This window comes from Melanerpes formicivorus, unplaced genomic scaffold (assembly GCF_026170545.1).
Source record: "Melanerpes formicivorus ecotype bairdi unplaced genomic scaffold, bMelFor1.0.p_v2 SCAF_39, whole genome shotgun sequence".
In the NCBI taxonomy this organism is placed as follows: Eukaryota; Metazoa; Chordata; class Aves; order Piciformes; family Picidae; genus Melanerpes; species Melanerpes formicivorus.
This window is the reverse complement of record NW_027142391.1, coordinates 6061962-6077934: the sequence shown is the minus strand read 5'-3', so window position 1 is coordinate 6077934 and position 15973 is coordinate 6061962. Positions and strand designations below refer to the sequence as shown.

At 42.6% G+C, this 15973-nt stretch overlaps 1 protein-coding gene across 1 annotated transcript; it reads right to left on the bottom strand.

Moving 5' to 3' along the window:
* Nucleotides 1-4385: 4385 nt before the first annotated feature.
* Nucleotides 4386-14173, bottom strand: LOC137451015 (arylacetamide deacetylase-like 4). Its single transcript, XM_068158078.1, has 4 exons — nt 13682-14173; nt 8803-9019; nt 7611-7674; nt 4386-6585 (listed from the first exon to the last, which is right to left on the bottom strand). Exons 1-4 carry the CDS (start codon nt 13943-13945, stop codon nt 5808-5810), a joined length of 1323 nt encoding a protein of 440 aa, XP_068014179.1. The 5' UTR covers nt 13946-14173; the 3' UTR covers nt 4386-5807.
* Between the last annotated feature and the right edge of the window lie 1800 nt (nt 14174-15973).

The window sequence follows — 15973 nt, the reverse complement described above, 5'->3', positions numbered from 1 at the left end:
CAAGAGGGATGTGGAGGTGCTGGAACGTGTCCAGAGAAGGGCCACAAGGATGATCAGAGGGCTGAAGCACCTCTCCTATGAGGACAGACTGAAGGAGTTGGGGCTGTTCAGTCTGCAGAAGAGAAGGCTCCGAGGTGACCTAATTGTGGCCTTCCAGTATCTGAAGGGGGCCTACAGGAAGGCTGAGGAAGGACTTCTCAGGATCTCAGGTAGTGATAGGACTAGGGGGAATGAAGCTGGAGGTGGGGAGATTCAGGCTAGATGTGAGGAGGAGGTTCTTCCCCATGAGAGTGGTGAAGCCCTGGAATGTGTTGTCCAGGGAGGTGGTCGAGGCCCCGTCCCTGGAGGTGTTTAAGCCCAGGCTGGCTGAGGCTCTGGCCAGCCTGATCTAGTGTGGGGTGTCCCTGCCCATGGCAGGGGGGTTGGAACTAGATGATCCTTGTGGTCCCTTCCAACCCTGACTGATACTATGATACTATGATACTATGATACTATGATATTCCCAGCAAAACAGCAGAACAACTCGGTTCTTACTATGTGCTTGTAAGTTACCACATGGAGATCAGCTTTAAATACTGGAGGTCAGCATTCTTGACAATTTCTTACGTTTGAATCCTCAGAGGAGGAAAATCCTGTGTTTTCAAAAGAACCATAATCAAAACAGTACACTCCTAAAGGCACTTAATACAGCACTGGCAGTAAAGGGAACACTTCAGAGCTGCCAGTATCAATTTAATACCTGATATTGGGAACACATCAGCTCAGATTATGAAAGCTTCTTACCAAAGAGGACCTGTATTTCTGCTGGAGCTGTGTAAGCCCTTGCTGACACCATACTGACAGGAGTCCTCACAGTGTTCAGTGAGTCAATAGTTAAACACCTTTAATCAAAACCAAAACACCTCACACATGCCTCCTCTGTTTTGAAACTTTGATGTCTCTGATAGATGGAAGAAGGATTTCTTTACTGCCAGTTTAACTTTACAATAGATTTTGAGAAGGGCCAGTCGGGTGGTTTTGTGTGTTTGGTGTTTGATGTTGTGTTGTCTTCTGCAAGAATCCGTTGTAGAGTCGTGAACAAAAATCTTTCGGTTATGCATTGCAGCCCATCTGTGGTTTAGCAAATGGTGGTGAAGTAATGGTGGTGAAGTAATGTCTCAGAGTAATGTCTTAATATTTTACTCTTAATCTCTTAATTCTACTCCTGGAGCATACTCTGAGTGTGCTCAATTATAGCATATCCTAAGTGTACTGTGTCAGCATCTCAGTTCTCCCTATCCATTTTCTCCCAGCATCAAGCAAATTCCGTGCCTAGAGCTACTTCAGCCTGCTGAGGATGCTCATCATCACCACTATTTCCTGATATTTGGTGCCTTATATTCCAAAATGCTCATGTGACTCGAGTAATCCCATTGCTGCATGTCATTTCCTTCCTGATGCTTGTTCAGAGATGCTTCAAATCTTTGATCAGCCATTTCTGGCCCTGCAGATGTTTGGGTAGAAATACCTGTGAGCACTGTCAGCCTCTCACCTTTCTGGCAGTGGGGGTTTGGGTCTTTTTTTCCCAATTGTTGCTGAGGTGTTACATTGCCATTACAATGTTTTATTCCCTTCCTATCCACTCTGCTAGGTGAGTGCCTTGTGTCTTTGCAAACAGCAGGGATTTGTCTCTTTCTGGCAGTGGATAGATTCCCAGCTTGGATACAATGCTGCTAGTAGTAACTCCTTACCCTGTAGGTGCTTGCTGATGTGTTTTGCTACATTCATCTTTTATTCTTTTGCTACATCTATTCTTTTATTCTTCTGCTGTGTCCATTCTTCTATGCTTTCAGCAAGCTCATTGCAAAACCCCAGCACCCACAAAGTCTTTCCTCATCTCTAGATGAGAACAGCCTTAAAATAAGTAAAGAAGATTCAAGAGGTTCCACTGACCACAGCTTGGAGTCATGCACTGTAACGTGTGTTAGGAATATGTGCATGGATCTTTAGTCTTGTAAAAGAGAGGTACTTGGAGCTCATTAAATTGATCCTTCATTCATAGAATAATTGTTTTGGTTGGAAAAGGTCTTTAAGATCATTGAGTTCAGCCGTTCTCTAGCTCTGCCAAGGCTGGTACTAAACCATGTCCCTCAGCACCACATCTCTGCAGCTTTTAAATGCAGGGTTTGCGCTGAATGTTCCTGGATACTGGCATGTTTAATGTATCAGTTGGTGAGTTGGAGAATTGATGGTAATTCAGTAAATTCTTCCCATTTTCTCATCAGTGAGCTTCCATTTATTCCTGGAGTTGGTAATCTCTAAAGTTCATTCTTTCATTATTTTTTCAGCATATTTCTAATGGCCAGGGTGATGTTGGGAAGGTGAAGCATAACAACACATGAGCTTTGTTGTTTTCTCCACATCTTTTGTAGGCTTATGCAGATGTGCAATCACTGACCTCTTTGTGGATTGAGAGTGCACGAACCTCATCCACTTCAGTTTTCATTGGCAGAAGAGGCAGGCAGCTGTCACATGAAACAGTAGCGAGGGCAGAAGTGTCAAAGTAGTTGGTGGTAATGAGTGATGCAAACATCACGTGTTACTGCTTTGCTTGTAATATCTGTCTCTGAACCATTTCAAAACATGTCACTTCTGACTGTGGGCTGTGTTAGGAAAGAGAGCCTACAGTGAGCCTATAGTTGAGCATTGTGTAGCAGCTATGTGTAATACAGGAAATAGTACAAGGATTAACTACAGCGTGATGAAGTAGTCAGCTGTAATGACTGAGATATCGATTCCGGCAGGCACAGCCAAGCTTAATGGCTAAATGGAAGGCAGAAAGGAAGAAAACAGGAGAAAGTAATAATGTGTAAAAGCAGGGGGGAAATGTATTATCAGGAAAAACAGCTTCTGATACACAGGGTTTTTTTTAATGTACATTGTGAAATGAAACACTCTGATAAACAGAATTTTTACTCCAGGTTATACAGTAGAACAACTTGACTCTGTAGTGCAATTTAACTACTTTTGGGTTTCCCACCATGTCAGAAAATTACTGCTCCAGATCACGTTTCTTTTCTTGTGTCTATGTAAACAAAGGACTGAGAGCACCTCAGACCTCTTCAGACCTCTTCAGACCTCTAAGCCATAGTGTCCAACCTGCAAGATGAATTTAGTCTGCCCTTTACAGTGGCAGGAAGAAGCTTTAAGAAATCACAGCCCCGTGCAGGCTCTGTGATACTGGTTTTTAAAGGGGCTTGACCTATCTCCTTCATAATAATGAGGAGGAGGTTCTTCACCATGAGAGTGGTGAAGCCCTGGAATGGGTTGTCCAGGGAGGTGGTCGAGGCCCCATCCCTGGAGGTGTTTAAGCCCAGGCTGGATGAGGCTCTGGCCAGGCTGATCTAGTGTGGGGTGTCCCTGCCCATGGCAGGGGGTTGGAACTAGCTGATCCTTGTGGTCCCTTCCAACCCTGAATGATACTATGATACTATGATAATTCATCCTGCCTCCTACCTACCTTCCAGTGTCCTCCCTTTTTATCTCCATCTCTCCACCCAAATTAGTAGCTACTCCCTGTGCATTCTGCTCTTACTCATGACTGAACACTGTATTTCATGTAGTAAAAATCTTTATTTAAACTTCTTTTCGAAGTCTGTCCTTGAAGTCTGTCCTTTCCAAGTGACTCCTGGCTTAAACATCTGCTAACAAATTCTGCAGTGAAAAGCTGTGCTATATTTAAAAGAGACAAAAAAAATCAGATCCCAATGCTAACAATTGTGTATCAGCATTCAGCAAGGGGAATTCAGATCTGGTGCTGTACAGCTCAGAGCAGGTGCATTTTTAAGATGACAAGTGACTTGGCAGAAGGGGTTTGTTCTGTAGCACTTTGAAATGTGGATGAGCTCCTAGATTGATGTGTCTTGGTAGCTCTGTAGTTCTGTTCCCTCAGAGTGGATGAACTCCACAGAAATGGTGTCTAAATAAAATGCTCTGGAACATCCACCTGGCATCTCCTGACAGCTCACCACACCAAGTGTTATAAGACACACAAAGGTTTATAAGTCTATGAGTAGCTTGAATGTATATGTAATAACTGCAATTGGGCTTAATTTACTGTGACCAGAACTGTTTCAGGCTCATTACTCCAAATACTTAGGCTAGCATTTTCCTCACTCTTATGAGAGTCAGCAAAGAGTGAATCATGGAGCTAATGGACAGGCAGAGAAAAAAGATTGACAGGACTAAAAGCAGCCATAGTTTGCAGGCTTCTGCCTCTTTCTTTCAGGAGCAGTAAGAGAATGTGCCTCACAGGGAGAGAGTAAAGTAGATGCTTTTTAATAAATAACATTACTTATAAATAATAAAGTTAACAAATTTGGAATGGTTTCTAACAGCTTATTTTTCAAAATACTTGCTGTTGACTTTTAACTAGACCAGGACAAAAAAGGGGATGCAAAGACAGCAAAGCAGGAGATAACTGAAGATATAGAGTGCTGTAATAAACCACAGTGATGTAGAATCATAGAGTCATTTGGGTTGGAACAAACCTCTAAGATCATTGAGTCCAACCATTCTCTAACTCTACCAAGTCTGGGGCTGAACCATGTCACTCAGCACCACATATCTGCCTCTTTTATACACCTCCAGGGAGAGGGATTTAACTAGATTGCTTTAGAACAGGTAATCTGACTTCAAAGTTGTGGTGGCTTAAAGACGTGCCTGGTTGTTAAAAATCCAGCTTTAGTTTATGAAATCATAACAAGTTCAGTAACAGTATTCAAGCCTAAACCACAGGCTGACCTTTTGTAATGGCTTTCATATTCTATTCCTATTCTGTGCCCAGAGTTTGTCACCTTATTCTGCAGGCATTAAAAATCAGTTGTTTACTAACGATCAGAACGATGCACAGCAATTTGCTTCCCTTTCTTCATTTCAACACCTTCCTGTGGCACAAAGCTGTTCAACTAGTGTCAACCCCTCCCAGCTGTACTGAACTTCCCAGCCTTTTACTAGTTTTCAGGTACTGATCTGATCTGTTCCTGAAGCCTTTTATTTGTGAGATCCTGCCAGCTGACACTGTTCCTCTGTGAGAAAGTGCTTCCTGCTTCAGCCAGTGCAGGCCTGCAGTTCATGCAGGCTCTTTGGAAAGAGACTGATGTGACTTTATATTCCCATTTAACTTTAGATATATAAAAATCTATTCATATTAATTTTAATAGGTGCTGTATTCCATAACCAATATATTCTATACCAGCTCTAGTTCTAGCCTAACCCATTTCCTGCCCTCCTCTCCTTTCCTTCCACTTCCTTCTTTTATGTCCGTGCTGAAATCCTTTCTGCTGTATTCAATTCTCTTGAAGTCTCAAACTCAGCTTTCACCAGACACAGGCTTTGATAATTATGCAAGAATGATTTGCACTTCTACATTTGACCATGCTCATTATACACTTAACCTGGAGATTAATGCCTTCATACCTGCCCTGTGTTATCCTCAAATTGTGGTTTGTGAGTCAATGTTACCAGAAGTTTATTGAGCCAAACTGTATTGCAAAACACTTGCCATGGGCACCAGATCTTTTATAGGTGCAAAAGGAACTCTGAAGAGGTGGTAGAGGAAAGAAAGATGAGTTCACCTGATTTGACCCATCATAAGAGAAAATGAAGCGAAAGACATCACCACATTGGTTTGTTGGGTAAAAAGAAGACGAATGCAAGGCAGAAATTTAAGAAGATTGTTTAATTAGAGGAAAATTGAAGGTGCTTTTTAGAAATCTCTGAGAGCAGTGAGAGATGGGAATCATGAAAGGAAATCAGGAAATGGAACTTTACATCAATCTCAGAAAATTTACTAGCTTTTCCATGCCTTTTTCTCCAGATCTGAATACTACCGGCCTGCCCCAGTTTGCCAAGAATATTGTTCCATGGAATCCCTCTTGCAGGTGGCACCAGGTCACTTTTATACCGTGATCCTCTAACCGTTTCTTGTAGAGCAGTCCATCATCTCTAAGCACATCGTATTCACAGGTCAAGATGAAGGTCTCAGGAAGCCGAGCAATAACGCTGTCTTCAGCTAGCAGTGGTGAGAAAACAGGGTTGAGGAGAGGCCTTAGCATCTCAAAGATTTCTTCTGCCAGTGGGAGTGTTGGACTTGGTTGGTAGCCTCTGGCTTTAAACTCCTGAGGGATGTGGTCAGCACTTACCCATTTTTTATACTTCAGTCTCAAGTCTTCTGGAATATGAGACCATCGATCTAGTGTTTCCGCCAGTCTGACATCTTTGTTAAGATACCTCAGACCAAAAGTAACGGTTCGTTCCTTCAGCAGAATGGGGACTGCCTTATTCTGCTGGTAAGAAGGCAAATCAAAGTCCACACCCTGGAGAAAAGGATATATTAGGATTTGTGCTCTCAGCTGTGGGAGATCTCTTCTGTTCACCAGCGCTTGGGCAACGGCAGCAGTGAGTGTTCCTCCACTGCTGTCTCCGCAGATGATGATGCGGGAAGGGTCTACTCCATAATCCTGTGCAGTCCTCAGAAAGTGTATGGTGGCAGTGACACAGTCCTCAAACTGGGCTGGATATGGATGCTCAGGAGCTAAGCGATACCTAAACAGGAGTGAAAGAGTTTAGTCATGCCCAGGGAATGGTCCTGTTGGTACTCCATTCATAGCTTGCTTTCTTAAGGTAGGAAAAAACTCTGAGATGATAATGACAGCAATAGAATTGATTATAATTGGTGTGTGTGGTGTATTACTGTTAATGTTTGGGGGAATCAGTGCTATTTTGTCTTTGCAAAGTCCTTCTCTCCCCATCTTTGAGGTGACTGAAGGCACTTGCTGAGTTTTTATAGAACTAGGTGAGGAGGCAGGTGGGTAAGAACCAGTTACCAGCAGTTCTGGTCAGAAACTGAAGTCAGTGTTTGCCAAGAAATTGTTAGAGAATGTGAGCATAGAAAATGGATAATGACAATATGCAGGGTTCTCAGAGGTTTTCTGTGTGCTGAGTTCTTTAGAAACAGAATCAGTGAGAGTTAAGAGAGTTCTTCAAGTATTTTAGGATGTAAATAGTGATTAGTGCAATTTTAATCCATTTCTGAGACTTCAGCTCCGGAAACCATAAGGACATAGACTTCTGAGGTGATGCCTTCTGAGCTTCTAGACATTAGCTCCTTTTAAAATACATTACAGTTCAGCAGCAAAAGATCTGGAATGTTCATCCCAGGTTGACTGCAAGTTAAACATGGTTCCACCTGAGTTTTTCAGAACTCCTAAAATGAGTTTGTAGTAGTCTGGGCAGCCGTGCTTTTCACAGAACAGTTACACTTCAAACACGGTGTTGTCTTTCAGCTTAAGGTGGTTTGGATACAGCTTTAGGAAACCAACATCCTCACCTCTTAGTGGTGGCTTACAAAATTGTTCTAATGGATTTTATTTGGAAATAGGCAAGTGCAGAGCAGTTGACTAATTCTTGCTAAGTGCAATTAGTGCTGGCAAAATGCATGTGATCGTTAAATGTAAGTACTGCCTGTGCTTTACAAGGAGCTTGGCTTGCGGTGACTATGCATTAAAGAGTTACAAACCTAGAAGGAGGCACAAATGGCTCTCCTGTGGTGTGGCTGTGACTCCACTTACCCCACAGACACAAACACTGAATTGCTTTTCCAAGCCAAATGGCGACAAGTTCTTTCGTAGGCCTCTGTAAAACAAAAGAGACCAATGGAATTATCGCTTGCCTTAAAAACGTACTGAATGAAAATACTCTGACATTCTCATCTCTATTCTGGGATGCATACTGCTTTCTAATTCTCTTACTGTGGCATGGTCTAATCTGGAGATTGCTCAGAATTTCATTACATCTGTGAGTCTTCTTGCCAGTAAGAAACCTGAATCACAGAATCACCAAGGTTGGAAGAGAGCTCAAAGATCATCAAGTCCAACCTGTCACTACAGACCTCATGACTAAACCATGGCACCAAGTGCCACATCCAATCCCCTCTTGAATGTCACACTCGATCCCCTCTTGGAAAGGTTAGTTCATAGAAGGTGCCACTGCTGCCACTTCTGAAGAGGTATTGAAGAGGAGAAGTTATATAAAAAGAAACAAACACAACTGCCCCCCGCTACATCTAGCACAAGAATTTTTCTTGTACATGAGACACCATCTCATCTCTTATGAGATCTCTTACCCATTTCAGATGCCCAAATACACTGTTACCTTGTTTTGCCACTCAAAAGACACAGGGCAGTAGACACACATACACCAAGCTTGCACACATAGGCAAACATCAGGTGAGCTTTTTAAAATAAGAAATAAACTCCTACTGAGATTTTCAACTTTTCTCAGAAGGAGAGAAAGGAAGCAGGCAGGTATTAAAAATGATCAGAGAGTAAAAGTTCTAAATGCACAACCTGCAAAGGAACAATTTAACTTGATGCCTACTGCAAGTAAATAAAATTCTTCTGCTGTCCTGAAATTAATTTTGATATTTATGTTGCTTAACCTTCTAACTCTTTGTGTCACTTAAGCAATACTGACATTACATCAGGTTGGGAAGGCTCCAAGGCCTGAAGTGTTCAAAGCAAGGTTGGATAGGGGCTTGGACAACCTGGTCTGTGGACCAGATCCCCTCCAACCCAGACCATTCTATGTTCCCATGATTCTGAGAGTATTCAAGGGGTATTAAAGCTGTGGAAATCCACCTGGTCTAGTAGGAGATATCCCTGCCTGTGGAAGGAGGGTTGGAATGAGATGATCTCTTTGGCCTTTTCCCACCCAAACCATTCCAAGATCTGTAGGTACAGCTATATTATTTATAGTACTTACGAATGCTTCCAAACTGTCCAACCCCTCCATGAAAATAAAGGACTCCTCTTCTTTGGCCAGTGGTGGACATTTTTGGGTGGTAAATTCTTACTTTAACCTTTTCAAAACTCAAGTCCTTGATCAAAAGACGTTTGTCTTTGAACGGCGGTATTCCATCCATTATAGCCCTGAGCAAATAGATGTCTTTGAGGACACCAATTCTTTCCAGGAATTTTCCCTGTTAATAAACAGAAAGAAACCACAAATTAGTGCAGATTTCCATCTTACCTGGAGGCTCATCATGAACTAGTGAAAATTCCATGGTCAATTCAAACTTTGTCTCCAGATGGTTCTTACAATGAAGTGGGCAGTTACGAGGATGATTTGGATACATCTGCATTGTAATGCAATAGCTACCAAAACTGGATGCTCAAAGGGCTGACAGGAATGGGTGGACTTCTCTAGCTGCCTTGTGCCTGTGCTTCTCCAAAAGCAAGGCTTTTGAGCCTGTGGGACGGTCTGCCTGAGAGGTGCTTTCACAGCAGCACAGTAACTTGACTCACTAATGCCACCTTGCAGCTCCAGCAAAATTGTTCCCAATGCTTTCTAGCAGAACATGGGATTAGCTTTGGTGGTAATTTTAGGTTATGTTAGATCATGCTGGTGGTGGAATTCTGGATTAAATTTTATAAAGAAGAAAACAAATAATAACCTATTACTGCTAGATAAAAGAAAGTGTCAAATACTTGTCTCTAATCTTTAGTTGATGTGTTGTTCCTAGGAACAAGTGATAGGATGGGAGGAAATGGCCTCAGGTTGCACCAGGGGACGTTTAGGTTGGATATTAGAAGAAACTTCTTCACTGAAAGGGTTCTCAAAGACTGGAACAGGCTCCCTGGGGAGGAGTTTACAGTACACAGAGATGTGGTGCTGAGGGACGTGGTTTAGCACCAGACTTGGTAGAGTTAGAGAATGGTTGGACTCAATTATCTTGAAGGTCTTTTCCAACCAAAATTATTCTGTGCTTGTCAGGTGTTTAATTAGCCATGTGGCTGAACAAATTTAATGAGAGAGGAAGTAAGTAGAGCTGTTTAAACTTTACCTTTGGATGCAGCAATGTGGCTGACACTTTAGTTTCCCAACTCGCACCACTTCTTAACTTGCAGAAAAAAAATTTGCATAGCTTCTGCCACAGCTGGCCTGCTGAACAAGAACAGCTTTGAGCCTTAGCTTGATCTTCTCACAGCTCAGTGATTCTTACTTCAACACTCCCCCTGAAGATTTTATGTCACTCTGAGCTAGTCTACTTCATTGCATTTGGATGGCTTTAAGCTGTTTTGGTTGTAGTCTGCTCTAGATTAGTCTGTTCCTGCTCAAGATGACAAATAAGAGGCAGTGTTGCTGTATTTCCACGCTACTGGGTTAAATCTTGTACTTTCCTTTTCCAGCAGTAGACTTCTCTAATGAGTAATTTAAGTTGCTGTGTCTTACTGAGGCATATGTGCTTCAAAAAGAATTGCATATGCAAAGGTTTATGCTGCATGTATCTTAAACCCAATACTAAGCCTTGTGGCTTTCACCTCACACCTCCTGTTGCACAGTGATGTGGTCCTGTTACATGTGCTGTAGCTATTCTGTTTTAGGCTGAGGAGCTGATCCCACAGGCAAGAAGGATCATCTGGTGGCCAGGTTTTAGTCTCACACTGAGACTGCAGAACTCCTGGATGATGTCCATGGGAAAAACATTTTGTTCCTTTGATCTTTCAGTTCTCTCCAACATTTTCTTTCCTCACACTAATACTTTTGTAACAGATTAAGCCTGTAATTAGCTGAACGGTTTGCACAGAATGTGGAGATTATCCTGCTCTTGGAAATACTGGGGAAAGAAAAATTAGGAGTCCTTAGCAGTCACTGTGTGTGGTGTTGGCAGTCTTTGACCTGCAGCAGTGTTATGGGTGAGCTTCCACAGAGATTGGTACTTATTTATGTTGCTCTTGGTTACTTCACTGTTAGCAGTGAGTGTCTCCTGTGGATTACCTGCCCTTATGGCAGACACCCATAATTATTGTCATCATGCATAATCTTCAGAGCTATTTTTGTTAATAAGCAAGTGAATGTGTTTATATTGTATTGTTTTGATTGGACAGTTCCTCTCAATAAGAGTTCTACAAGAATCCTAGAATAGTTTGGGTTGGAAGGGACTTTAAAGGTCATCTAATTCCAACCCCACTGCCATGGACAGGGGCACCTCATGTTAGACCAGGTTCCTCAAAGCCCCATCCAACCTGGCTTTGGAGACTTCCAGGCTTGGAAGCTCCACAGCCTCTCTGGGCAACCTGTTCCAGTGCTTCACAACCCTTGTGGGGAAGAATTTCTTCCTCATGTATGATCTAAATCCAGATCAGTCCAATATGACCTACATTTGACATCCATAACTAAGGGGCAACTGCTTGTAGTAATTGGCCAGTTTGTTATAATATTCATCAAGAATCTTCTAACACAATACCTGACATAACAGCTTGAAAGGTAATAAACACTGGCAAGTAACATAAACCAGTCAAAGCATGGGATTAGAGAGCTGCAACCTTGTTTCAAGCATTGTCTAGCCCAGCTTCTGCAGCCACACCACGTGTAACAGTGTCTGGCATTCCCAGGGAAACACTGGAAAACTGATCCTGCTAGTAACAGCTGGAATGGAGATTTCCATGCACCAGCAGCAAAGCTGTGGAAGATCTGAGTTAGCTTAGAAGTGGGAGTCCAGATACAAGTTCAAGCAAAGAACTAGGGCCTGCAGCAACAGGAGTGTAGTGGGAGGAATACAGCAGCTGTGCTCTCCATGGTGTTAGGGTCCTTTGTCCTCTTTGCACAGGTACAGAGGCTATCATGTACATGCCAGAACTCATCTGAACTGCATTTTGTGCCAGCCCTTCCACATGAATCATTCCTAGAACAGGGTACAAAAAGCTGGCAGAGCTATCATCACTGTAGGCAACAAAATTTAACCAACCCCTCTATTTTTCAGGCAGGATCAGTCATAAGTCCTCTGTCTACTGTTTGCCTTCACTGATCTGTCCATTTTTCAGACTGTAAGAAGAATATTAGATGAAAAGAGAAAGGAGGACATAATAGCTCTTTCAGTGAGGGACTTTTAGTAACATTAAGATGTAGGTGGTTTTATTTAAATATATCCTCATAGGCAGCTTAATACAATGTAATAGATCAGGCACAGCTGCTTCAGACTGGTTTGTCTCCAATGCTTTCACCTGCCTCTTTTGTCCCACCTGAAGACTGGCTGTGTTAGTATACTTTAATTTTCCCTGCAGTTTTGACATCATGTGTTGTCATCTCTTAAAAGGATTTGGCTACTTTGGCATAAATAATTGGCCCAACAGCAGCACCAGGAGTGGCTGTGTCACTTGATCTTTACTTGCATGTAAACTTCTCTATAACTCTAGGTGAAAATTACCTTCCTGCTGCTTTGAGGTGATGTGGTACTGTGCCTTTCCTTGGCCTCTCGCTGGCCAGCAGGAAAGACAGACAGTTCTCAGATGAGAAGTTGCAAACTACCTCAAACACCAGTGAATTTCTGAATCCTGCAGCTTAGATTTTTACATGGGATCTCCACAGAGATAAAACATGGTCTGATGGATGAGGTCTGTGGTGATAGGTTGGACTCAATGATCTTTGAGGTCTCATCCAACCTTAGTGATACTGTGATAAAGCCAAAATATCTTGAATATCTGGAGATATTCAAGGTGAGACTTAACAGGGCTCTGAGCTCTGATCTAGTTGAGGATGCCCCTGCTTACTACAGAGAGAGTTGGACTAGATGACCTTTGGAGGTCCCCTCCAACCCAGACCATTCTATGTTTCTGTGATTCTAAGAGTATTCAAGGGGTGTTTTGAAGCTGTGGAAGTCCACAGGTTGGACAATAGTTGTAAGACAATGCAATTTGGTTTCTGTTGCTATTGGAGCAGCACTCAGGCCTGGGTGGGGTGCTTCTCCAGAGACACGATGAGTCACATTCTTGGGAGCTTACTGGCTGACTTCAAACAAGACTTAATAAGCAATGTAGCAGGGAAAGAGAGGGAGGAAGAAATAATGAGTTTAGAACGTGGAACTGAAGTGAAATGTAATGCAGAACCCAAAGAAACCAAAGGTGTTTTTCACAGTTTAAACAAGTGAAAGGAAATCTTAATTTAGGTGGCACAGAGGTGGTTTTTTTTTTAAATGGCAGAGGCAACAATTCATGTGAGAAGGGATAACTGATGAAACAGAAAGACAAGGGGGAGTCACGTTTTAGTCTGGAAGAGAAGGATGGAAAACAAGGGAGCATGAAAAATGTGCTAAAAACAATGACACAGAAAACCAGCTTTGATGTATTGTGTGTATTATCTCAAGAAAGAAAGTCGTTGAGACATCTTGAAAGGCAAAAGACGATGAGTGTGGCAGCTGTCTTTCAGATGGCTCAGAAGCAAAGTGACACAGTCATAGGTCTCAGATCACAGACATCATTAGTTGCTCATTCTCTGAAGAAGCAGTGTTAACAAAGCAGAAGTTCCACATACACAATACACATATGCTTAAGCCTTCCAGCACTGTTTTAAGGCAACAGGACTGAAAAGCTAAAAGAAAAGTCATCAGGAAAACCCCTGGGAATTACCCAGGCTGCAGAATGTTATTTTTCCCTACCATCACCTTTGGTGCTGTACAGCACACAGTAGAGTCTGCTCTGTCCAGCTGAGCTGAAGCTATCTGCAGTGTGCTCACATCACCAAATTAATCCAGCTGCACATTTGCAATGTATATAAACACTGCTTCTGAGGAAACCTCACTCATCCACTACCCCTCTATCACAAATTGAATTAGAAACTCCGACTTCCATCAAGTTTGACTCACCAGACCGAACCCGAAGTTCAAGAACAAATGGAGAAAGTAAAGCCTCCAGCGCTGACTCAGTTCATGAGGGATTTCTGCCTTGGGGTGCTCGTGATAGAATGCCATGGCCACAAAGAAGGTCAAAACAGCAAGAAAAATCCCCAGGAGGAGTAGCATCGCTGTACTGCTTGGAGCCAAATAGGAAAGCCAGCCGTGGCTTCCTTTCCCCTCTGACTTTTGAAGGATTTCTGAAGGTGAAGGCACAGGGTTAGCAATTCTGTTCATGTCCCGTCATCTAGCTTCAAAAATGCTATAGGAAGATGAAAACATGTGGCAATCAAACCATACAATTAAGCAGATAGTAACAATTAGTTGTGGGAGAGACTTGCATAAGCAGGTTTACATTGCAGCTAGCATGTTTTGGGTCTGTGCCCATTACCATAGAGCCAGTGCTTGATAGATTATTTGTAGCATCAGTGTTATGAGAAGACAAAAACTTGTGTCTCTCTATGAGTACAGTCAAGTGTTTCTGAGTTTGGGAGTTCTTACACAACGGGATTTCTTAGTAATCATCTCCAGAGCTGCTCAGTCCCTTGGTTTATTGTGCCTCCACACCTTGCTTCTTCAGACTTTCAGTGAAATCCGGGTTTCAGTGTCGCAAACGCATTGAATCACTTCTGATGATAGATTTTGTACACTGTGGTGCTGTTGCATCTTTGACTCTAATGGAACCAGAAGTATTGCAGCCTGAAGGGTCCATGCTTTGCACCTAGCTTCATCCTCCTTGATAGCTTTCCTCCAGCAGGGCAAAGCCTGTTCAAACTATTATATTTGGTTAGTTTGGGTTTGGGTTTGTTTTTTAAATGGCCTCCTGCTTGAGCCTAACAGTACTGCTGTCTCTGTCTTCTCATTAATATATTACTTACAGGTGTCATTTAAGGTAGGAATATGATTCCAGCTGATGAAAACTAGACCTGGACTTGAGGGTTTCAGTGCCAGTAGCAATGGATAGATGTCACCAGGCTGCTATTTGCTGCATGCTCTATGGTGAGCTTTTGGATCCATGCCTTTGTCTGGAACTAACATACTTTTCACTAGTGCACAAATCCCTAGTGATAACATTTAACCTGAAACAAAAAATCTGTGAAGCAAAGTTTTTGCATCTCACATGATGTCATCTTTGATATCTCTTTTTGCAGCTTACCTGATGTCATCTTTGACATCCCTTTACCAGTCTGCTCAAACTGTGAAGGCAAGAGATTCCTGCTCTGAAAAATAGCAGGATGGGTAAAATAACTCTGTCAATTTTTACCTTGAACAAATAAATTACAAAGAGAGTGCAAGGGATGAGTTGGCCCTGAGATGTGTAATGAAGTGAAACTCCATTCTGGAATGCAGAACCCATGGCCTGCATAGGAAGACCTCAGACTTGATTCCTGACTTTAGAAACAGTTTATTGGTTGTTTAAAATAAACAAGGAGGAACTTCAAGTCTGGTGATATGCTCTGTGAGAAGCTGATTCCCTGTTCCAGTCCCTCTGCCCAGACTGTTTCCTTGTTTGTCCAACAGCTCTGAGGGTTTTGATTACCCAATGTTCCTATTCTCTCTCCTTCCCTTGACAGATGGTATGTTCCATGCTGAGTATAAAATCAGGTTCCTTTTTGTTAACTTTTCCTTGTGGCACCTGATACAGCTGCCCAGCTCAATGAGGAACGCTAGTGGCCTGATGATTGGAACATGCTCCTGGGCAGTGGAAGTGGTGAATTCAAACCCTTCAGGACCAAGGTGCATGTAAGGCTTCAGCTTTCTTATAGTCTGGACAAGGTCATTAGGAAAGACTGTTACATAAAACATGGTTGCAGCTCCCTTCTTTAGTGTTTCATAGGGAAAGTAATCAGGTAAACTGTGCTGTCCCAATGAGTTAGGTGTGGTCTAAGGGTGCTTATCAGATTTGGCCCCTCTGGGGACCTGTGGAGTCCTCTAACGCTTGTTTCAGGTTGCACTAAGGTTTCTACCACCTATTGTTCATCTGTCTTCTAAATGTGTTTGGTACCAAGACTGTATGGTAGCCAGTGTGCCAACAGCTGGTCTTGGATTTTTGGGGACATGTTAACTAGGTGCAGACATCACAGCACCCCCACCAACCCCAGAGGCTCCACACAAAGACTGCATGTTCTGGAATCTGATATCAGCCATAAAAGAAGCAAACTAGTTGGTTCCTGAAGTAAGAAACTCTTCTTTAGGTACTGCAGGTACACTGAGTAACACTTAATGTCTTATAAGCATAGACTCAGCAATTGATGAGCTTGCTCC

Bases quoted from the DNA above. Each gene is read 5' to 3' on its own strand.
- LOC137451015 (XM_068158078.1), bottom strand. From the start codon at position 13,945: ATGAACAGAATTGCTAACCCTGTGCCTTCACCTTCAGAAATCCTTCAA. The intron at 9,020-13,681 runs GTGAGTCAAACT...GTTTATTAACAG, and splicing joins TGAACTTCGGGTTCGGTCTG to GGAAAATTCCTGGAAAGAAT. The intron at 6,586-7,610 runs GTAAGTGGAGTC...ACTCCTGTTTAG, and splicing joins TCAGTGTTTGTGTCTGTGGG to GTATCGCTTAGCTCCTGAGC.